This window comes from Stomoxys calcitrans, chromosome 2, assembly GCF_963082655.1.
Source record: "Stomoxys calcitrans chromosome 2, idStoCalc2.1, whole genome shotgun sequence".
NCBI lineage: Eukaryota > Metazoa > Arthropoda > Insecta > Diptera > Muscidae > Stomoxys > Stomoxys calcitrans.
In genome coordinates this window covers 130,631,732-130,657,126 of record NC_081553.1, presented here as the reverse complement: position 1 = coordinate 130,657,126, position 25,395 = coordinate 130,631,732, and the positions used below count along the sequence as shown (strand labels likewise).

The 25,395-nt window shown below is 39.5% G+C and overlaps 2 protein-coding genes across 6 annotated transcripts in view; one reads left to right on the top strand and one right to left on the bottom strand.

Moving 5' to 3' along the window:
- Positions 1–25,395, bottom strand: part of LOC106093483 (RYamide receptor) — an 814,074-nt gene that overhangs the window by 466,348 nt on the left and 322,331 nt on the right. The window lies entirely within an intron of this gene.
- On the top strand, positions 548–7,578 carry LOC106086749 (phospholipase A1-like). The gene is made up of 2 exons (XM_059361624.1): positions 548–584; positions 6,650–7,578. Exons 1-2 carry the CDS (start codon positions 548–550, stop codon positions 7,576–7,578), a joined length of 966 nt encoding a protein of 321 aa, XP_059217607.1.

Here is a 25,395-nt window from a genome sequence, read left to right as displayed (position 1 = left end):
ATGGCGCATTTCTTATCCCATTTTGCTGAAATTTTGCATGGGGTGTTTTGCTTTGACATCCAATAACTGTGCTTAGAATGGTAACAATCAGTTCATAACCTGATATAGCTGCCAAGTATGGTCTAAATTGGTTAATAATATAGTCATGACAAATACTGTCTATCTGTATCTGTACAGATTGACATTCAAAGAAGATGTCAAATGCTATCCAGGGTGGAGAGTATTCGGCCTGATGTTCTCGCCAGGATTCGAACCCAGACGTTCAGCGTAATAGACGGACATTCTAATATCTGCTCTACGGTGGCCTCCCATAGTGCCCATAGTATACTGGTGAAGAGCCTGCAAAATCCATACGATTTGATGTTAATAATCAATGGCCGGAATGGAGAAAAGGGGCAGATGTAGTATGCTACACTACGTTTCCCAGCTGTAAATGCAATATGCACTTGTACTCCATTACTCAAAAAATTGTTTTGTATCCTACCATACTTAAATTGAAATAATAAAAAAAAAAAATTTGCGCAATTGAAAAAAAAAATATGTCAACATGTATTTAAATATAACACCATTGCCCAATGTTGCATGTACGCAACATTCTGTAGTTCTTGAACCAGGGCACCAATTACACTGAAATTTTTTTTCTTCAGTTGATATTGAGGTTAACTCTATCTTTCACTATCGTTCACACTTTAATTCGGGCATAAAAGGGTTAAAGACAATATTTTAATGAAATTTTCTATAAAGACAACATTTCAATGAAATTTTATGTAAAGAAAATATTTTAATATTATTTGCTCTAGGTTAGGTTAGGTTGAAAAGTGGGTGCGGATATTAATCCGCATCATGCCACTAAGGACATACACCTAAACCAGAAATCGGTTTGTTTGTTTCTGATGTTCTCGCCACGATTCTAACTCAGGCGTTCAGTGTCATAGGCGGGCATGCTAACCTCTGCGCAACGGTGGCCTCCGCCGTTTGTAACACCTCGAAGTAACCATGGAACGTATTGTGGATACTATGATAAAGAGTAGGACATCTAGCGAACTGCTCAAATACAAACAGTATGCCTATGTCAAAGGGAGGTCGGTGGAGACTGCCCTGCCCGAGGTTGTGCATAAAAAAGAAGAATCCTTCGACGCCAAATCGTACACTCTGATGGTATGCATTGACATCGAGGGGGCTTTTAACAATGTGCGAGGCAACACATTGATCCGCTTTTTCATGAGGAACGATTTTGATATATGACAAGGTCAAATACTTAGGTGTGATCTTGGACAGGAAACTGAATTGGATTGCCACTTTCAGGGATATACCAGAGGCTCACAGATATTGAGCACTGCGCAGGGCCGTAGGCTCGAAATGGGGCCTGAATCCGAAGGACCATACAACAGGTTCAGAGAACATGTTGCCTTGGCATTGGCGGAGCCAAGATTAAGTGTGAGGCAGCCACTGCGGCTATGAAACTTAAGGCGGTGGGAGAATGGATTGAAGATGGAAGCAGCTCATACCATCTCGGTACAATCGACGCGACGATATGAAACCTGGGAGGAGGTGAAGAGGTTACCGATCGGATGCCTGGGGCGACACTTGAAGTCGAGTGCGAGGCACTGCTGCCATCGGCACAATCTTGGATTGACGGAGATCTAGCATTGCCATCTAGAAGATTATATTACACGGATGGAGCACAGCTAGAGGACAGAGTGGGCCTGGATGTCTACATTGACTTGACCATAATACGGTCCTGCAGGCGGAGACCCGGGCGATCACGGAATGCGTGAGGTGGTGTGGTGCTAACGCGAGGAGGTCGAGTTTGAACATCTATACCGAAATAAAATTGTCATAAGGGCACCAGGACGGTAAGGTCAGGAACAGTCTCGCAGTGAAAGAAGGAGATTAACGCCTTCTCTGAGAATGGCAAAATCCGTATCGTTTGAAAGTGGGGCCATAACTGAGTAAGGGGGAATGAAAGGACAGACGATTTAGACGGCGAAAATGCTATAGGGGATCCAGATCGTGAGTGGAAGTAAGAAGGATGTCAGAATAGATACTGAAAGGAAGTAAGAAGAATGTCAGAATAACTATTGATATCATGGACTACGAGCTCACTTATGTAAAAGCGGTGCGGCAGATACTGCCACTTAGTAGGGGACACTATACCAGACATGAACCATCTTTGGGGAGTGGCATGGAAAACAATTAAGAATTTTGTAAGTAGCACGGAATTTCTAACTTAGATTTGGTTTTTCGAGGTTACTTTTTTGTATTTAGAGCACACAACAAGCGACTACTGGCTTAGGTGTATGTCCATAGTGGCATGGGGCGGATTAATATGTGCACCCTCTTTTCAACCTAACCTTCCCTAAAGCACTCTATATTCCGAAGACAAAAAGGCAGGCGATGGAAGTTTTGCACAAATACTTCTATAAGTGCAGATCGGTTAGTATTGTTAATGGGCCATATCGGTTTATATTTTGATAAAGCTGTCATATAAACCGATCTCGGATCTAGACTTCTTGAGTCTGTAGCGGGCGCAACTCTCACCGGATTTGGCTGATATTTTGCACGAAGTGTGGTGTTTTAACTTGCAATAACTATGCCAAGTATTGTTGAAATAGGTTCATAAACTACTATAGCTCTCATACAAGCTGAGCTCTCGATTTTAAAGCTTGAGCCGTTATAGAGCGCTATACTTATCCGATTTGGTTGAAATGTTGCACAGTGACTTCCACTATGGTCTCTAACATCCAAACTAAGTGTAGTCCCAATGGGTTCATAATCTGATTAAGCTCAAATAGTATAAAAATTCATATTCATTATCCTTTGTTTGCCTATAAAGAGATTCCGGGCAAAGATCTTAACAGATGCTATTGATGGTGGAGGGTATATAAGATTCAGCCCGGCCGAACTTAGCACGCTTTTACTAGTTTCTGGCTGCGATCAGACAAGCGCACCTCATTTTCATCCCAAAAGTAAAATCTTCTCTTTTACTTTGTTATACCCATCACCATAGGCTGGGGTCTGAAATTGTACATTTAGTTTTCTGTTATGTCGTCCAATAACAATGCCAATTATGATTGAATAGGTCTATAACCTGATCAAGTTCCCATATAACCCGATCTCCCGATTTGACATCTTGAGACTGTCTGCTGAAATGAGTAGTTAATTTTGCTGCAATTGTAGCGCTAGTTCTGCTATTACAGCAGTAGTACTACAATTTCAGAGCAATATGCTTACTGCTCAAAAGTCTGTTGTTTGCTGAAAATTACTGCTGCTTAATTATGAAGGAGTTCCACTTTAGGTTCTCATTTCTTTGAGAACCTGTCTGATTTAGCGGATGTGAACATTCGCAAGTTATTGGGCTTTTTAAAGCGGTCTGGATGGTTCAACGATAGGAACTAGAAGGCATCTTCCTTCTTCTGTTCCTGTGGTATCACAATGGACGAAAACGTCTAAGTGAGTCTGATGGAAGACTACCACTTTAATCTAACCTAACCTAATTATGAAGAGGATGTTAGAAGAAAAAATAAAATACAAGTGTAAATGTGTGTCTCAGTGGAAGTTTATAATCACCACAATTTTTTTTTTTTAAATCTTATATATAAAAATTAATTTGTGTTTGTTTGTATGTTTGTGTGTTCCTTATAGACTCAGAAACGGCTGAACCGATTTTCTTGAAATTTTTAGAGATGGTGCATAATGACCCCATGGGGAAAATAGGGTACAATATTTTTTATATCTGGACCCTCCCCCTTACCTTAATTTTCAGAAACGCCAGATCTCGGAGATCGGTGGTGCGATTTAAGCGAAAGTTTGTGTGCTCTCATACAGTACTCTGAAAATAAAAATTTGGTACCCAAATTTCGGATGGGGTACCTAGGGGTGACGCCCCACCCTAAAACTTACCAAACATATATTTAGACCAATCACGACAATATGGAACTCAAATGAAAGGTTTTTAGGATAAGAAAACGTATCTGATATCCAAATGTCGGACAAAGTGTTAGGGGAACCACACCAACCCCCAAAACACCCCTAAATCGGACATATTTACCGACCATGGCAATATGGGACTCAAATAAAAGATATTTGCGAATAGAGTACGAATCTAATATCGAAATGTGGGACCACGTTTCTGGGGTTCCACCCCTTCCCCAAAACACACCCCAAACAGAACATATTTACTGACCATGGGAATATGGGGCTTAAATAAAAGGTATTTGAGTATAGAATACGAATCTGATACCCAAATATGGGACCAAGTGTTTGGGAGGCCGCCTCTCCCCAAAGGGGACAAATTTATGACCATAGCAATATGGAGCTCAAATGAAAGGTCTTTGGGAGTAAAAAAAAGTCTATGGAGCCACCCCACCCCCACAACACCACCCAAATAGAGAGTATTTGCTGACTATTGCAATATGAGGCTCAAATAATAAGAGTAGAACACGAATCCGATAAATATTTTCAAGGCCAACTCACTGAGTGGCCGCCCATTCCTCAAAACACCCCCAAAGCCGGTCATGTTTACCAACTATGGAAATATGGGGCTCCAATTAAAGGTATTTGGGAGTAGACCACATATCTGATATCAACATTACGGACCAACTGTCAACGGAACGTCCCACCACCATAACAACCCACAAATAGGACGTATTTGCTCACGAAGACAATTTCGGTCTTAAAGTTTTTAGGGCCAATACCTCAAACCTGATATATTTGCTGACTTTTGCAATAAGGAGTTTAAATGAAATTAGAAAACGAATTTGATATCCTCTTTTGAGGGCAATGACAATATGGGGTTCAAATAAATGATATATAGATATATGGGAATAGACCACGTTGCTGATGTATTTTCAGGGCTTAATGTTGGGGGACCATGTTGGATAATGTTGAAGGCCACCGTAGCGCAGAGTTTAGTATGCCCGCCTATGACGCTGAACGCCTTTTGTCGAATCCTGGCGAGACCATCAGAAACAATTTTCAAAGGTGGTTTTCCACACCTTATGCTGGCAATATTTGTGAGGTACTATGCCATGTAAAATTTCTCTCCCAAGAAGTGTGGCACTGCGGCATGCTTTCGTACTCGGCTATAAAAAGGAGGCCCCTTATCATTGAGTTTAGAATCTTGAATCGGACTGCACTCATTGAAATGTGAGAAGTTTGCCCCTGTTCCTTAATGGAATGTTCATGGGCAAAATTTGCATTTGCAATGTGGGGGGAACACCCATGTCAATGTGGAGCTAAATACAAGGTATTGGGGGGTAGAGCAAGAATTGATACCCATTTGCTTGACCAATTCTCTGGAGGTCTACCCCTTTCCCAAAATACCCCAAAAACAGCAATTTTTTACTGACCATCGCATTATGGGGCTCAAATAAAAGTATGTAGGACCATGTATTTAGGACATCACCCCTTCCCCGAAACACCTCCCAAAGGGTAAATATTTTTCGACCATGCCAATATGTGACTCAAATGAAAGGTATTTGAGATTAGAAAACAAATTTGATAACCAATTTCGGGGCCCTGTGTTTGGGGGACGCCTCATCGTGTAAACTCCTCTTAAAACAATTGCAATATGGGGTTTAAAGAAATGGTATTTGAGAGAAGAGCACGATGCTGATATTTTTCTGGGCCAAGTATCTAGGGGACCACCTCACCCCCGAAAACACCCCTAAATCAGATAACATGAGAATATCGGGTTGAAATAAAGTAGTTTGAGAATGGAGTACACCTTACATCCAAACTTAAATTCGTAGACCAATAAAGATCATATGGGATTCAGATATTTTTAAACTGTTAGTCAAGCGATATACTATTTTTGTAGCATGGTATTTCACTAAAAGCTCTTTAATTGTCGAAAAAAATATTCTAATTAAAATTTTGTTCCATATAAAGTAAAAGAAGGCGCAGCGGAGCGGGCCCGCGTCAGCTAGTTTAAAAGGCCATGCCAGCCATGTACACATTTGTAGAGGAATAACAAAAATTCGAACTAGCTTAGCCACATTTGGAAATGTATGCCAATGGTTGGATCCTATAGCTTTTTTACAGTAATATTCCACAAATCTTTCATTATAATTTCTAAAAAATGCCTAATGTAGTGATTACCTTAGGCATTTTAACAGGGAAACATAAAAATTAGCATAAATTTTTTTTTAGCAGATTTTTGTACTTAAAACAGCAGATTTTGTTCGCTGATTTACCTGACAGTACAGCAGCCCTATGTTTGCTGAAACAGCAGACAAAAACTGCTGTTTTAGCAAACATGGATTCCATTTGTATTTGCCCACTTATAGTTCATGACATCTCCCATATTATAGTTCAGGGATAGGTGTAGGGTGTATATGTAGTCGGCACCGACCGACTTTTGGCATTTTACATGTCATTGTTGCACTGAATTGATTTACTTCAGCATTTATACAGTAATTGATTTGATAAGTCACACCTATGCCGGAGTATTATCAAAGCCATAAGTAATTGCTTACACCAAGGAAACAATTTGTAGTATAAAAGGTTTGTGTCAATGTTTTATGGTAACAAACGTCGTTAACATGAAGTTGTTGCTGATTCTTGCGATTTTCAATTTAAGAAGTAAACATTTATTTCCTTTGGTTTTTTCAAATGTTCATTTGAAATTGATAATTACCTATTCCAGCTTTAAGGGCTATCAATGAAATAGATTCTGGCTGGTTTGATCCCGATACCGATATCGATGCCGATCACAACTATGGTATACAAAGTAATCCAACTGACTTTTTCCTGTACACCAGAAATAAACCCATGGTGGCCACCGAAATCAAAGCACAATACCAATCTGTTGAACATTCCGGTTTTGATTCCAGCAAGCCTACATACATCATAATACATGGTTGGATAAGCAGTTATACATCAGAATATATCCAGGTAATTCCTCATGCCATCTTGAAGGCCTTCGATTGCAATGTCATTCTTGTTGATTGGGCTCGTGCGCGTACTTGGAACTATGTTGCCGCAGTAGTCGCAATACCCGGAGTTGCGTCGAATATTGCCGATATGATTGATTTTTTGAACGATAAATTTAGTTTGCCTTTTGCAACATTGACATTGTCAGGCCATAGTTTGGGAGCTCATGTTGCGGGCACCACAGGTAAAAAGGTGAAAAATGGAAAAATCCACACCATTGTCGGACTGGATGCTGCCAAACCACTGTTTTTCTACGATAAGCCAGATGAACGCTTGGCCATAACCGATGCTGTATATGTTCAAGCTATTCATACGAATGCTGGTGAACTGGGCTTTGTAAAACCCATAGCAAACGCGGACTTCTATATTAACGGTGGATCATATCAGCCAGGTTGCCAAGAGTTCGGTTGTTCTCATTTGCGCTCTGCCTATTATTACGCTGAAGTCTTTGAGTTGAACGACTTCGGTGCTATAGCCTGCGAAAACTCTATACAAGCGAAAACAAAGAACTGTGGATATATGTTTTCAGGCGTTCGCATGGGCGCCCGAGATGCTCAGTATGAAGTTAATGGTATATACTATGTACCCGTTCGCTCCAGCTACCCGTATGGCATAACAGAAGTGACTATTGTGCAGGAATAAGTACCGCCTTTCTTTTGCTGTTTTATTACTACCATGTACTACAAAATATTTAAAATTATAATGACAGTTTATAGGTGAACGAAAACAAAGGCATCGATAATTTTTATAAATAAAACAACCTGCTTTTATGATTTTTCATATGGTTTATAGCTAAGTTATGGTGTTATAACTTATGGGATGGTATTCTACCTCTGATATTCTAATTGTAACTCTACGAAGTAGGGGTCAAAGTTCATACAAAGTAAATATCTATCGAGGCACTTCCCATAAAAAATTACAGGCCAATTAGTCTATGTAGTCTTTCTTCCTAAAGACGCTTGAGCGACATTTGTTATCAGCTACTAGCACTCCTAAATTTAGCGCTGGCCGTTCGTCAGTTACCTTAATGATAGGGTCGTTGTTATAAAAGGGAATTTCTGAAAAACTATTTAAATTCCTAGTCATTCTTAAATGCAGAAGGCATATTCATTGACATGAGGTTTCGGCAGTGACATTTGGTTATAAAGTCAGACATAAATTTTGTACTGCTTGCGAACATATTACTCGCAAAGAAAAATAAAATATTTGGGACATTTTTACAACAAACAAAATACTTTTATACGTCTCGCTTACACATATCAAACATTAGTCATTAATATTGCATTATTGAACAAAAATAACTTTGTTTATTGTAAACCTTTTAGAAGCTTCGCCTACAGAGAAAGGACGTTTTGTTTTGTTGTAAAACACAAAATAATTTCAACAGTTATTTTTTGTGTCAGTCAATTGGTTACAAATGACTTCTATTTCCATAAAATGTTGTGCAAACAAACTGAAATTATTAAGCAACTATAATTTTTAAATATAAAAAAAAAATTCACTAATTTTTATGAAGAGCCATCTAGATTCTGCTAAAATGAAAATGATGGCGCTAAATTTACCTTCGAACTTTAATAAAATCTTAAAAATGCGTTTTTGATGGAAAAGATATCTCACGCTATGTGCTAAATTTATTCGGTCTTAAAATAATTCATACAATCGGATATTCTCCCTACGGCCTGCAGCCGGACAATATCGGATAGTTGAAATTATTTCAAAACTGAATAAATTTAGCGCGGAACGTGGAATATCTTTTCCATCAAAAACGATATTTTTCTCTGTATCTATTTATTACAAATATAAAAAGAAATAGCTAATAGGAGCAGGTTATACCATCGCGGTATAATCGAGGCAAGGATAGGAAGCCTAAAAGGAGTGGAAGAGCTTTCCGATCGGACACCTGAGGTCGAGTGCGAGGCACTGCTGCCAGTGGCAAAGTCTATGATTGACGGAACCCTAGTATTGCCATCTGGAAGATCATCACACAGATTGATTAAAGCTAGAGGACAGAGCGGGCCAGAAGGTCTACATTGAGAACCCAGGGACTGAGATTTATTTCAAACTGCCTGGCCATAACATGTTCCCGCAGGCAGAGATCCGGGCAATCATGGAATACGTCAGGTGGGGGTTTTTCCACTCGAGGACGCCGAGTGAGAACATTTTTTCAGACAGTAAACTGGCATCTGTTTTCCCGACCGACACGGGATAACTATAAGCACCACAAAAGGCTGGAACTTTGAGCTCCGTCTTGTGTGGTGTCCATCGTTATCACGGGAAGCTTAGCTGAAAGCTGCCGGACGCGCCCACAGGTTGCGGATGGTGGAAAGTTCCGTTTTTATGCGGAGTAGCTGCAAATGCGGCCGCGAGCAGTCAGCGATTTTCGAGAGGAGAGTCTCAGTGAGGAGTCAGGTGGCACTGGCTCTTAATTAAATACTGAGTGCCAATGATACTAGAGATAATAAGGCGAGTTATTGGCGCCTTCAAATAACCAATGGCCAACATCAGCGTCTGTTCCCAGATAAGCGGCGTCTGGAGACGAGTGTCGGATCTAAGAGCGAGCGGCTCGCCACAACGAGGTATACATGTGCAATCCCACAAAACCCATGCGGTTGGTGCGCTGGTCCAGTAACCCGCCCCCGGAGAACTATGACCCACCCCCCCATTGTTGACGACCCACGCAAACGAAAAAAGGACCATAATCTGCGGATCTGCACCTGGAATTTCCGCACTCTTAATAGAGAAGGTGCAGTATACGCGCTGGCGGATGTATTAGAGAAGTACAATACAGATATTATTGCCTGACAGGGAGTGCAATGGACTGGGAATGGCGGCACTACAACACCAGACGGTGACGAACCATATTATAGCTTCCATAACACGAGCCATGAATTTGGCTGTGGATTTGTGGTTAATCGGAGACTGGAACACCTTATCTTCAGCTTTACTCCGGTGGGTGAGAGGCTAGCCACAATCCGCATAAAAGTCAAATTCTTCAACATCAGCCTTATTTGCGTCCATGCACCGACGGAAGACACAAAGACGAGCAGACCAAGGATATTTTCTACGAGCGCCTAGAGAGAGAATATGACCGCTGCTCCGCCCATGATATTAAAATCGTTATGGGAAATTTTAATGGGAAGATAGAGAAAGAAGACATTTTAGGTCCAACAGTCGGAAAGTTAAGCGTCCACGAGATAACGTCTAGAAATGGGTTGAGGCTGATTGAGTTCGCCGCGGCTGAGGCATACTCCACTCGACTGACTCAACTGCTTGATGAAAGCACTCCTTGTTCCGATTATATAGTGGCGCAGTGGCAAACTATTGCCCACTCCATGGAAAATGCCGTATTTGGGTACCGGAAGCCTCCTCCAAGAGACCCATGCGGTCAAGAATGCGGCATATAGAGCAACCCTGCAATCAGTAGCAACGCGCCAGATGAAAGTGAGAAAAGGAGGGAGGAAAAACGCGAATTGAGATGTACAGGTGTCAGAATGAAGTCCGGAAATTCTACCAAAAAAATTGAACATCAAACCGATGGCTTTGGTCTAGGCATATCCTCTTGCAGAGATAAAGAAGGAAATCTGGTAACTTACACAGATAACATGCTGAGGATATGGAAAGAACATTTTAACCAGCTGCTAGTGTCCGACGTTGGCAGCGAAGAGGATACCGCAGAACCAATCCCTGATGATGGTAAAGAATGTTTACCTTCTAGTCAAAATGAGGTCCAAGTAGCAGTGACTCCACTAAAGAACAACAAGGCAGCAGGACCCGACGGGTTACCCGCTGAACTATTAAAGACCGGAGGCGACACTCTCATAAGGCGTATGCATCAGCTTATCTGCGCAATCTGGATAGAGGAACGCATACCCGATGACTGGACCCTCAGCACACTATATTCCGGAATGTGGCAACTACAGAGAAATAAGTCTCCTCCCCGTCGTATACAAGATACTCTCGAGCGTACTGTGTGAAAGATTAAAACCTAAAGTCAATGAGATAATTGGGCCCTATCCATGCGGCTTTAGACCTAGTAAATCCACGCTGGACCAGATATCCACACTGCGCCAAATCCTCGAAAAGACCCGAGAAAGACAAATCAAAACCTACCATCCCTTTGTTGACTACAAAGCCGCCTTCGATACTCCTTTACGTTCAAAGGTATTTCAAGCCATGTCTGAGTTTACTGATACGCGTTCCTCAGTAAGAATAGGAAAGAATCTCTCCGAACCATTTAATATCAAACGAGGTTTCAGACAAGCTTATCTAGTGATCTCTGTAATATCCTGCTGGAGAAGATTATTCGATTGCAGATGTGAATTGATATGGCACTTATATACAAGCCTATGCCGACGACACTGATATCATAGATCGGTCACCGGAAGTAGTAACTGCAGCCTTCGAAAGAATCGAAAGAGAATCAGTGAAATGTGTCTGGCAGTAAATGGAGATAAGCAAAACATAACAAAAAACCGATCAGATAAAGAAAATGGAGAAAGTTGGGAACCACAACTTTGAGACAGTCAGTAGCTTTATCTACCTCGGCACCGCCATAACCGAAACGAATGACACCAGTTTTGAGATAATGCAAAGAATATTACTGGCAAACAGATGCTACTTTGGACTAAATAAGTAGTTTAGAAACAAGGCCACCTCTCGACAGACGAAGATTACACTTTACAAGACACTGATACTACCCGTGCTGTTATATGGTTTTGAAGTATGGGTACTTGTGAAAGCAGATGAGGCAGTGCTTGGAGTATTTGAGAGAAAGATTCTTCGTAAAATATATGGACCAGTTTGCGTTAACGGAGAATATAGGCGACGTATGAACCACGAGCTGTATGACGACGATAGCATAATTACACGCATCAAAATACAACGGCTGCGTTGGCTGGGTCATGTTGTCAGAATGGATGAAGAAGCTCCAGCAAAGAAGTCTTTTGAAGGCAAACACGATGGTACACGCAAACCGGGAAGACCAAAAGCCCGATGGAAACATCAAGTGGTGAGAGACACCTCGAAACTTGGTGTCAGAAATTTTAGAATGATCTCAGAATATCGAGGCGCTTGGAACGCTTTACGTTCGGCTAGTGGAACAAATATCTGTCATAGCTAATTAAAGTAAAGTAAGTAAACTGGCATTAGAGTAATAACAACCAGGGCGGTAAGGTCACGAGGATGACACGATCCGCATCGTTTGGGTGTCGGGCCTTAGCGGAGTAAGGGTGAATGTAAAAGCAAACGATTTGGCGGCCAGAGGACAGCCGTCAATAAACTTGGTTAACCCGAAGCCTTCCGGGGCGACTCAGTCCGAGTTAAGAGCATGGGCGACGAAACGGTCGTTAGGACGCCGAAAATCCTATGAGGAGATCCGGATCGGGAGAAGATGAGGCTATTACTGGAAGAAAGTAGGAAGGAGGTCAGTATAGGTCTCGGCATCATAACAGAACACATAAGACTGCGAGCTCACTTATGCAAAATCGGTGCGGCAAAAGATAGCATGTGTAGAGCATGTGGGGAAGATGATGTGAGCTTTAAATATTTAAAGTAACCTCGAAAAAGACAATCTAAGTTAGGAATTTCGTGCTACTTACAAAGTCCTCAATTGTTTTCCATATTTGTGTCCCCACCTAAGTGCCGATGTCTGTTAGCTGCGAAAGTCGAGCAATGACATAGGAAATGCTCCAACTTCTCATCATCTTTCCCGCATGCTCTACACTTGCAGCACCGATTTTGTATAAGTGAGCTCGTAGTCCTATGTGTCCCGAAAGCTATACTCACCATTTTCTTCTTGACATTTAACTAAAACATCTTTGCGGTCTCAAAAGACAAAGCTGAAGTCTCTTAATAATTAAAAATTTTACACTAAAATTTTACAAATGTTTCCCATTACTGCCATTAAAAAAAATTATTTTGTTACTGTTATGGGGATTTTGGGTGTTTTGCTAAAAAGTAGGCAAAATATACACTCATCGCCATGGCATGGGGTTACACAGATCTAGTCATATCGTTTTTAACACCTCGAAGCCTTGGTCAGGGGCCATATAAAGTATCGTATCTTTATCGCTATGGCATTTTAAGTTGGTTTAGCCATGTTCATCCGGCTATAGAAATCCAGGTAGCATACGAACGAATGGAGATATTCTCTTGAAATTTTTGGTGATGAAGGATTACATATGGGGCATGTCGGTTCAGTTTGAAATCACTTATAAAGTGATTCTGGGAACACTGCAGTGTGGCTAAGGTAAACTTTTTTTGTGTGTTACCCTTGATGAAATGCTCAATATTCCAGGTAGTGTGTTTTACTCCTTGCCAGAGACACTTTTTGATAAAAAGTGGTACAGTTTCTACTAATCCTGATAGAACTGCGATATCCCGGGTAATAGTTGCATAGACTTCTCCACGAATAGTTCCGAACTAGACGATCAGGTGGGTTTTGGGGTCTACTCTGAAGAACTACGACTGGTCATATCGAGAAGGTTACCCGACAGCAGGCAGCCATTAGATAACTGGGGAGCTTATTTCTAAATTACAAAAACGCCCTCGACTGTCACAGATCTCTCAACGAGATGGCTGAACAGTTCAAAATTCACCCATTCTGGGTGTTGGGACAAAGAAATGTACCAGGGAATTGAAGAGCAGATGAGCTTCTGAGACTAAGAACTACCTTACACATTGCAGCAGAACTGAATCTGTGGGTATACCTTTAGCGATATGTGAGCTAAGTCTCCAGGATCAGTCCCGAAGGGCGACGAATGACAGTCGGTTACAAAACACTGAAAAATTATGTGGCCCAATCTAGACTTGAATAGACGTTTCAGTCATTCTGTTCGTCAAGATTACAGGTAACGACTTTTGAAGATGCTGTGAGGACGTCAAGGAAGAAGAGACTATAAAATATCTGACGTGTGTGTGTCCCGCACTAGCAAAGGAGGTTTTCATTTCAGTCAAAAGGAGGTTTTCTAAAGCGATCTGAACGGTTCAACGGTAAGAGCTAGAAGGTATCTTCTTCTCCTGTTTCTGTGGCATCACAATGGACGAAAACGTCCAAGTTAGTATGATGGCGCACTAATTAAAGCGACTGGGATGAAATTTAGCGTGTGAAGTACTTTTTTACCCTTTCCAAGATAAGACCCTGCCGCAACAAGGACTCTTAATTTTTTAATAATTTTTGGGATTGTATACATTTGCTTCACTGTAGTAAAGTTTTGTCCAAAACTAAATTAGTAAATTGTTATTCGATATTTGTGTAGCATCAAAACCAACACACATGCAGATGTTTAAGTTCCAAACACCCTCCGTAACACATTCATTGCAAGAATCTATAGACCTATGGAGCTTTTTGTCCTATCATTAACTTAGTCACTGCTAATGATGAATTTCCTTGAAGCAACAACACACGAGAAATCCGTCGGACAAAGAGGATATGTTGCAAAACTGAATTCTAAAAGGACACCAATAACAAGAAAGGACATTTTGTGAATGTATGGATACGCATATTACATTAAAGCTGCCAAACAGACTCTAAGATAAGCGATAATTCGTCATGGTTTGGCTACTTTTGAAACACTTTGCCTTAGCTTGGCCGAATTTAATTTGTTGTTGTCTAGAACGTGGTGGCACAAACATCTTCTTTGATGTCTGCAAAAGCATGGGACAAGCATGACAATACAACATGAGACAGAGGATAGGTCACAAACAACAGCCATCAACCGCCAAAGCAGATGGTTTGTGCTGATACACTAAAACAATAAGACTGTATTTTCTTGAATGAAATGAAATTCCTGGCCTAAACCTCACTACACCACATGTAAAGATAGCAGAGAAAAATAGTATTAAAACTAATTAAGTGATTAATCTCTATTGGAAAGGAAACCCATATGTCATTTCACGAAAACTGGAACAATAGTTGGATAATACCCTGTATCGTTATTATACGGCTTCAAGTTAGCAAGACTGAAGGGAAAGTTTGAGAAACCACCTAAACGAGTTACCATATGAAAATGAATCCAAGGAATAAGATGCCGTATATACAATGAACAACTTAAGCTGCACTATTCACATAAATTTAATATACGATATGCAGATACACGGCCACTTACTTGAGTAGCTCATACTCAATAAATGCTTTACTAACTTACTTTAATTGGCTGTGACAGAACATTTGATCCAATAGTCGAACGTAGATTAGCGTTCCAAGCTGTGCAAGCAATTTTGCACAGACTCGTATTTCTTCTATACGATGGTTAAGTTCTTGAATAGGCCAAATCGGACCATATTTGGATATAGCAGCCACATAGACCGATCTGGCGATTTAGGGTCTTAAGCCCGTAAAAGCTGCTTTTTTGTCCGATTAGGATGAAATTTGAAATAGTAAGTTGTTTTATGCTTCCCGACATCCGACTCAAATATATTTCAGATCGAACTATATTTAGATGTGATCCTGGTCAAACTATATTTAGATATAGCTGACCTATAGACCGATCTTCTAATTTAGGGTCTTACTCCTATTAAAAGCGTATTTGTTGCCCAATTTCGCTGAAACTGTGACTTGTATAAGAGTTCTCGGGATAGAAACAAATATGATCCAGACCAGCTCATATTTGCTTTTAACTATGGATATGGAAGTGGAGATGTTATAGTTAATTTATCCATAGTGGTGGGTTCGGCAAGGCCGAACTTAACACATTGTTACACCCTCCACCATAGGATGGGAGTATACTAATTTCGTCATTCTGTTTGTAACACTGTTCTGTTCGTCCGTCCGTCTGTCTGTCGAAAGCACGCTAACTTTCGAAGGAGTAAAGACAGCCGCTTGAAATTTTGCACAAATACTATTTATTGGTGTAGGTCAGTTGGGATTGTAAATGGGCCAAATCGGTCCATGTTTTGAAATAGCTGCCATATAAACCGATCTTGGGTCTTGAACTCTTGAGCCTCCAGAGGGTGCAATTTTCGTCCGATTTGACTTAAATTTTACACGTGTTGTTTTGGTATCACTTCCAAACACTGCGCTAAGTGTGGTTCAAATCGGTCCATGGTTTCATATAGCTGCCCTATAAACCGATTTTGGGTCTCTACTTCTTGAGCCTCTTGAGGGCGCAATTCTCATCCGATTTGACTGAAATTTTGCACGTAGTGTTTTGGTATTACTTCCAACAACTCTGATAAGTATGATTCAAATCAGTTCATAATCTGGTATAGCTGTCATGTAAACCGGTCTTGGATCTTGACTTCTTGAGCCAATAGAGCGCGCAATTCTCATCCAATTTGTTATGACTTCTAAGTTTGGCGCAAATCGGTACATAACCTGATAAAGCTGCCATATAAACCGATCTGGGATCTCGACTTCTTGAGCCTCTAGAGAACGCAATTCTTATCCGATTTGGCAGAACGTACAACGTTTAGTACAACGGCTTCTCTCATGACTTTCAATATACGTATCTAATATGGTCTGAATCGATCAATAGCTTGATATAGCTCCCATATAAACATATCTCTCGATTTTGCTTCTTGAGCCCCTACAGGCGCAAATCTTACAATGTTCGGCATTCATTTATAGTCCGAATCGGACTATAACTTGATATAGCTCCAATAGCATAACAGTTCTTATTCGAATTCTTTGTTTGCCTAAAAAGGTATACCGCGCATAGAACTCGACAAATGCTATCCATGGTGGAGGGTTTATAAGATTCGGCACGGCCGAACTTAGCACGCTCTTACTTGTCTTTTTTTTTTTTTTTTAATTTATAGTAGAAAATGCTTGTAAAGTACATCACTTTTATTTAAAAATCTATTATTTCAAAAAAAAAAAATATTTAAAATCTGTTCCCTTTATATAATTTAGGACAATACAAAAAAAAACGAAATAAAGTCATAAATGCATCAAAATATTTCGGTCATTTGAATAGAACATCTTTATTTAAATTAGTATAGGTATTTAGTTGAAGTCAAATATCATTATTATAATATTCTTAACTGAGAACGAAGTTTTTTCAACACATTCCGTAAGTAATAGAATTATCCGGTTTAAGGATCCAAACATTACATTCTTTAGAAAATCGGATTTATGCCGATTGTTTATGTTTTTTTTCCATCACAGAGTTGTTTTATTTTAACGAAGACTATTTTTCCGACTTGAACAATTAACGTTCCATCAATCCCCATACTCTTTCTATAATATTTAACATTTTGGTGTAAAATCCAACATTTGACTACTAATGCCATATGCAAAGAAACAATTTCGTGCTTAAATTTCCACCTGAAAATGTTTTAAGGTTTGAAACAGTCCCTCTCTGGAACCCCTCTATATGCTGTCGCTATTAACTTAGACGTCAGAAAAAAATCGAAAGCACGAAAAAAAGAAATGCTTCCCCACTCTATGACAGTATTTTAATGTCTTTTCTTTCAAGGTTTGCGGATATAGTTATTAAAGTCCTCAAGACCCTTTAATTGAAGCCTCTCCGCTACAGTGGCCTCCCTGAGCTTTAATAGAGCCCCTCAAAAAACAGTCTAAAGGCGTTAAATCGCACGATCAAGATGGCTAATTGACCGATCCCGAATGTCAAATAAAATTTTCACCGAACTCTTCTCTCGAGTGCTCCATTGTTACGCGTGCTGTATGGTATGTGGCACCGTCTTGTTGAAACCACATGTTATGCAAGTCAAGCTCTAGCATTTGGGCAAAAAAAGTTGGATGTCATCTCACGTTAGCGCTCACCATTCACAGTTCCGTAACGATTCTCATCATCTTTTAAGAAGTACGGTACAATGATGCCACCAGCCCATAAACCGCACCAAACTGTGGCTTTTTCTGGATGCATTGGTAGCTCTTGCAATGTTTCTGTTTGATCTTCACCACCAAAGCGACAATTCTGCTTATTTACGAACCCATTGAGCCAAAAATGAGCTTCGTCGCTGAATGGAATAAGCGCGTTATGATCTTACTTAACAGATCACACATTTCGATAATAAAATTCAATAATTTGCAAGCGTTGTTCGTTTGTAAGACGATTCACGGTAATATTATAGACCAAACTGAAGATATGATAGTGAATTAAAACACGAAACGTACGTCAGCTGTTTAAACTAGTGTTGCCAAACAGATTTAGGGGTGATCTATCATTTATTTACGTTCGTTCCAAAAACGACGCAACAAAAAAAAAGTGTTTTCTGTCCATAAACATAAATGTATGCTAAAATTTTACTTGATTTGGGAAGCTAAATCAAGGACATTTAAGACTTGTCTAAGAATTCAGCTGTTGTCAGTATTTGTAAATGAACTTTCGGTTCGAATTTTCACATTCGATGTTTCTTAAAATTTTAGCAATAACTTTTGGACCCCAGCGTGCCCTTTTTAACTATTAGGTTCATTGAAAATACATATTTGCTATAGGCCATAATTTGGCTCATTTTTTAACACTCAAAGACATAGCTCTACCCATTTTGCTATTTTGGGTTTTTTTAAACTTTTTTTTGCCATAACTATAATTTCGTGAAGGTTCATTAATAAAAAATGACAATGTACTTTGCTACCACTTTCTACTACAATTATAGAAAAAAAAACTATTAAGAATAATTATTGATTATGTGCTATTCAAGTAAGTGGCAGTGTATACCGAGCAGTTATCACAGTTTTTATACCCACCACCATAGGATGGGGGTATACTAATCTAGTCATTCCGTTTATAACACCTCGAAATATTGGTCTGCGACCCCATAAAGAATATATATTCTAGATCCTTTCGACATTCCGATTCGATCTAGCCATGTCCGTCCGTCCGTCGAAATCACGATAGCGGTCGAACGCGTAATGCTAGCCGCATGAAAATTTGTACGGATACATAATATTGATGTAAGTCGTTAGGAATTACAAATGCGCCATATCAGTTCAGACTTGGATATAGCTCTCATATAAACCCATCTCCAGATTTGACCCCTAGAGGCCGCAAATTTTGGCCGATTTGGATGAAATTTTGCATACCCACAACCTCGGGTATATATGTAAACCACCTTTTGTCAAAATCCGGTGAAAAATACATACCTTATGCCCCATAGTAGCTATAGCGAAATATTTTCCGTTTTGGACCTAATACTAATAAGTACAAGTCATTGTTCAATTGTGTGTAACAAAATATTGGTCTTTTAAGTAGCTATATCTAAAAATAAACCGATCTGAACCATTAACGACACGGATATCGAAAAGCCTAATATAAGTCGCTATGTCAAATTTAAACGAAATCGGACAATAAATACGTCTTTTATGGGCCCAAATCTCTAAATCAAGAGATCGGTCTATATAAAAGCTTTATCCAAATCTGAACCAATCTGGGCCAAATTTACAAGGGACGTCGAAGAGCCTAACATAGCTCACTGTCCCAAATTTCGGCGACATCGGACAATAAATGAGCCTCTTATGTGCCCAAAACCTTATATCGAGAGATCGGTCCATATGGTAGCTATATCCAAATCTAAACCGATCTGGGCCAAATTGATAGAGTATGTTGAAGGACCTAACATAACTCACAGTCCCAAATATTGGCTACATCAGACAATAAATGCGCCTTTTATGGGCCCAAGTCCTTAAATCGAGAGATCGGTCTATATTGCAGCTACATCCAAATCTGGACCGATCGCCAAATTGAAGACCAAAATTGAAGAAGAATGTCGGGTGGCCTAACACAACTCACTGCCTCAAATTTCAGCAAAACCGGATAATAAATGTGGCTTATACGGGCCTACGACCTTAATCGGCGGATTGGTCTATATGGAGACTATATAAAGATATAGTCCGATATAGCCCATCTTCAAACTTAATATGGCTCTGGACAAAAAAGTTGTCTTAGATTTTTACTACGATCAAGAATATATATGCTTTATAGGCTCGGAAATGGATATTTCGATGTATTGCAAACGGTATGATGTAATCGGTAATGGGTATAAGAATAGCATACATTTTTTTTCAGCAGATTTTTTTTACTTAGAACGGCAGACTTTGTTTGATGACTTGGCTGACCGAAATGTTTCCTTATACAACAGCCCTACGTTAGCTAAAACAGCAGTAATGTCTTCTTTACTATTTTCAGCAACAGCAAATGCTGTTTCAGCAAACATTTTTGCTGATTTGAATAACAAATTTGGTTGAGTGTAGCGTTCCAAGCACCTCGATCTTCTCCGCTCCTTCTATAATGTCTGACACCAAGTTTCAAGATGTCTCGCACCACTTAATCATTCCACCGGGCTCTGGGTCATCCCGGTTTGCGTGTACCATCGTTATCGCCTTCAAAAGACTTCTTCGCTGGTTTCAAAAGACTTCTTCGCTTCTTCATTCATTCTGACACCATAGCCAAGCCAACGCAACCGTTGTATTTTGATACATTTAACTATGCTAAAGTTGTCATACAGCTCATACAGTTCGTGGTTCATTTTGCGAAGAATCGTTCTCTCAAACACTCCAAGCACTACCTCGTCTGCTTTCATAAGTATCCATGTCTCGGATTCATATAACAATACAGGTAGTATCAGTGTCTTGTATAGTGTGATCTTCGTCTGTCGAGAGGTGGCCTTGTTTCTATACTGCTCACTCAATCCATATTAGCATCTGTTTGCCAGTATTATTCTTCGATTTGTTTCAAAACTAAAGTACACCAACTTAGGGCAACTGTATGGTCAAGCATAATGTATAAATATCCATAATACTGAGTCAAAAAAATTCAAGGGCGAGTTGAAAACGCTCAAAACAAATTCTGGATGGAATTCCGCAGTTCTATAGAAGACACATTCCATGACTAAAGGCTACGAAAAATCTTGCCATACCCACACTAGATATACTCGTAGATAAAAATTTCCAGGGAAACTTTCAACAAAGAGAGGTTGATAAATACATATCTTATGGCGAAGATACCCAATGAACGCCTGTTTCGGCAACAGCCCGCCTCAGAAAGGCTAAGTTCACAGAAACAGGCATTCATAACATACTAGGCTACATAAAGGCTCTCTCGCTACAATGTCAGCATTTGTTGCACGCAAACAAAAAACTATTTTGGTAACTAAAGGATAGGTCAACAGATTGCATGTCCTGTGAAATGGGGGCTTTGCTATAATTCAAGCTTATCAAAAAAGTAAAATAGAGGGATTTTGTATGGTGTGACTTACACAACAAGCAAACGCAAACATCTGATGGTTAAAGTGGATAACCTTTAAATTTATTAGTGCTTAGAGAACGCTCAACATATGATTTAGATGTCGAAAATTGTTTTGCAGTCCAAAATACCTAAACTGGCTAGTACATTTTGCGTTAGTCCTTTTCAACAGCATGCTGAATTTCAAATAACAGTAAACAATCTTTAAGGCCGTTGCCATTAACACATCTTCCGATTTGTCATTATATGTGTATTTGCTCCTCGTTTTAACCTAATGTTTAAATTGAAAAATATTTTATCATTTCGTGTAGATGTTCACATTTTTGAATCGTTTACGCACTCACTCAATATGGCCTAAAGGGGAAGATATTGTCATTTCCAATAAATTCCGCCGCCAGAGTACAATGTTATGTTGCTAACGAGGTTCGTATGTCATTACAATATTCCCCAATATAAGCAAAACCAAATCAATTTCAATTTGAAAATATTAATTCTGACAAAATAATATAGACTTTATCGTTGGTGGGTATGTCCTTAAGCATCAGCATGTCAAAATGTTTGAGTACTTGTCACAATGATGATGGCTTTCCTTTGGGAGTTTTCATTTTTGTGTCATGTCTTTTGCATGAATTCCCCTGAAGACTAGATACGAGGTTGAAAGGTAAAGTTTGTAGCACAGACATAACTGAATTGGTAACCCGCCACCATCGATCCTACTAAAATTTACACAAATGAACTAAGTTAAAGGGCACATGTACTTTAAGTAAAAAGTTTTCGCCAAATAGGCCAAAAATGTAAGGCTCTTTACGCTTAAACATACCACGGATGTTGAAAGTCATAACCGAAAACTATGTGCAAAACTTTTAGCCGAATTGGAAAACAATTGCGGCTTTCAGGGACTCAAAACTTCAAATCAGAAGGGAGATATGTCAGACTATACACCAATTTATTTTGTAATTGTTAAGGTTGTCGGATATCGTAACAGCACACTACGTGCAAAATTTATAGGGTAGCTATATCAGGTTATACTCATGGACCGATAAACCATACTCACCAAAGACATTGCAAGTCACAAAAAACAATGCATGCAAAATTTCAGCCAAATGGGATAATAAATGCGGCCTCTGGGCCGCATTTCACATAAGAAAACCAAAATCCAAATCTAAACCGATATGATCCATTTGCAAGCCCCAAACGATTTACATCAATAAGAAGTACTCCCATGAACATTCAATTAAGGAACTGGGATATATCTTCATATCAGTGAGTGCAGTCCGATTAAAGTTAAGGGGCCTACTTTTTTAAGTCAAGTCGGAATAGAGTGCAACATAGTGGTTGGACACCTTACAAGTGTAGCTAGCATTAGTAAGGGAATAAGCACAGCTGTAAATCTTTTTGATGTTCACTCCGGGATTTGAACCCAGGCGTTCGGCGTCATAGGCGGAAGTGCTTACGTCTGAGCCATGGTGGCCTTCACATCAATAAGAAGTATTTCTGCAAAATTTCAAGCGGATATCTCTATTTGGAGGCCACCGTAGCGCAGAGGTTAGCATGTCCGCCTATGACGCTAAACACCTGGGTTCGAATCCTGGCGAGACCATCAGAAAAAATTTTCAGCGATGGTTTTCCCCTCCTAATGCTTGCAACATTTGTGAGGTACAATGCCATGTAAATCTTCTCTCCAAAGAGGTGTCGCACTGCGGCACGCCGTTCGGACTCGGCTTCAAAAAGGAGGCCCCTTATCATTGAGCTTAAAACTTGAATCGGACTGCACTCATTGATTTGTGAGAAGTTTGCCCCTGTTCCTTAGTGGAATGTTCATGGGCAAAATTTGCAATCTCTAAGAATCTCTAGAATAGTATATAATAGTATAAATTTCGGCCAAAAATTGCGGTTTGTAAGGGTTCAATAAGTAAAATCGGGAGATCGGTTTATATGGAAGCTATATCAGGTTATACATCGCTTTAATCCGTACTTGGCACAGTTGTTGGAAGTCATAACATAACACCGCATGCAAAATTTCAGCCAAATGGGATGAAAATTCTGGTTTCCAGGGGCTCAAGAAGTCAAATCGGAGATTGGTTTTAATGGGAGCTATATCTAAATCTGAATCGATATCGCCCATTTTCAATCCCCAATGACCTGCATCAATATTAAGTATCTGTCCAAAATTTCAAGCGACTATCTTTACGCGTTCGACCGCTATCGTGATTTCGACAGACCGACGGACACGGACATGGCTAGATCGACCCAGAGCGTCGAGGCAATCATGAATATATATATTCCTTACGGAGTCTTAGATGTATGTTCCGAGATGTTACAAACGGAATGACTAGATTAGTATACACCCATTGGGGGATTGTTTAACATATGTGGCAGCTATAAGAAATTGTTGGCCCATGGACACCGTATTTCACGTGAATAACGGCAAGTTAGCATAATATTTTTCATTACAATATAATCCAACATCCTCAAACTTATCTTATCTGTGGACAATAATGTCATATTGTATCGCTTACGTTTGTAAAGTAATAGCCATGTAAAAATGCCCTTGTCCAAACGTAAAACCAATGTAAACTCTTACCCCTACTTGTTTACCCTCTTGTTGGAAGAAGAATAAAATTCTGGTACCTAACATCGACTTAATAGAATAAATGCAAAGTTTGCCAAAACTTGCCAAACAACCACTCTTTTTCGGAAAGGTGATGATAATGTAAAATGAGTGGCACATTCTAATGAAGAAGTCATGTTACACAATTGCGATGAAAATTATTTTTGTCTTTAACATAAAAATTCATAAGAAAGCTGTTTATTTTAAATGTTGTAACTTTGAGGTTATTTTTATTTGCCCCCAAATTAGACTATGGTTTTTTCCATCATTAGAATTATAGTAAACTTAGGCAAAACAACTTTTCTTTAAATATTTGGACACGATCTTGAATTATATGTGGGTAAACCTAAATACATAATGCATAAATCTTCATGAATTTGCAATAGACTGGGGAGAACCCGTTCAATCGGTACTAGTAGATTTCATAAGTTGTTACAAATATTAGTCTATTCCACAGGAATGACATTGATTTAAACTGGAAAATAAACCGAAGAACTTTTTTGATTGCAAATATATATGGTTGATTTTTTAGCTACTATCTTTTTGGCAACACTGGTTTAAACAGCTCACGAACGTTTTGTGTTTTGTTTCACTATCAAACTTCTTCAGTTTCGTCTATAATTTAACCATGAATCGTCTTACAAACGAACAACGCTTGCAAATTATTGAATTTTATTATCGAAATGTGTGATCTGTTAAGTAAGATCATAACGCGCTTATTCCATTCAGCGACGAAGCTCATTTTTGGCTCAATGGGTTCGTAAATAAGCAGAATTGTCGCTTTGGTGGTGAAGATCAGACAGAAACATTGCAAGAGCTACCAAATCAAAATGCGTGCTCTTCCCTTCAGCGACGAAGCTCATTTTTGGCTCAATGGGTACGAAAATAAGTACAATTGTCGATTTTGGAGTGAAAATCAGCCAAAAGCATTGCAAGAGCTACCAATGCTTACAGAAAACAAGTAAAAAGATATTAAGTTCGGCTGGGCCGATCTTTGGATACCCACCACCTCGGATATATATGTAAACCCTTTTATCACAATCCGGTGAAAATTGGATAACTTATGCACCCAAATTCGGCACGGAAATTGAGTGGTCTAATAAATATAAGTCACTGTTGAATTTTGTATTTTAAATTTCAACATAATCGTGTAATAAAGCTTCAGACCCTTAACCGGCATATCGGTCTATATGACAGCTATATCTAAATACAGTCCTGGCGGATGGCGGGTGGCCTAAAACCACTCACTGTTTCAAATTTCGGTGAAATTGGATAAAAAATAATGCTTTTATGGGCTTCAAACCCTTTATCGGGAGATCGGCCTATATGGCAGCTATATGTAAATATAGTCCGATCCAAACTATATTTGGGGCGGATTTCGGGAGACCTAAAACTACCCACTGTTTCAGCGAAATCGGGTAATAAATAGGGCTTTTATGGGCCTCAGACCTTTTATCGGGAGATCGGTCTATATGGCAGATATATCTAACTAGATTCCGATTTAAACCAAATTTCAGATGTTGAGAAGCCGAAAACTACTCACTGTTTTAAATTTCAGAGAAATTGGTTTGAAAATAAAGCTTTTATGGGCTTCAGACCCTTTATCGGGAGATCGGTCTGTATATATATCTAAATATAGTCCGATCTAAATCATACTTAGGTCAGATGTCGGGAGGCTTAAAATATCCCACTGTTTCAAATTTC

What these genes read in the sequence shown, in the direction of transcription:
- LOC106086749 (XM_059361624.1), top strand. Translation starts at nt 548, where the DNA reads ATGTATTTAAATATAACACCATTGCCCAATGTTGCAT. An exon ending in ACCATTGCCCAATGTTGCAT is followed by an intron (nt 585 to 6,649) that starts GTACGCAACATT and finishes TACCTATTCCAG; the next exon opens with CTTTAAGGGCTATCAATGAA.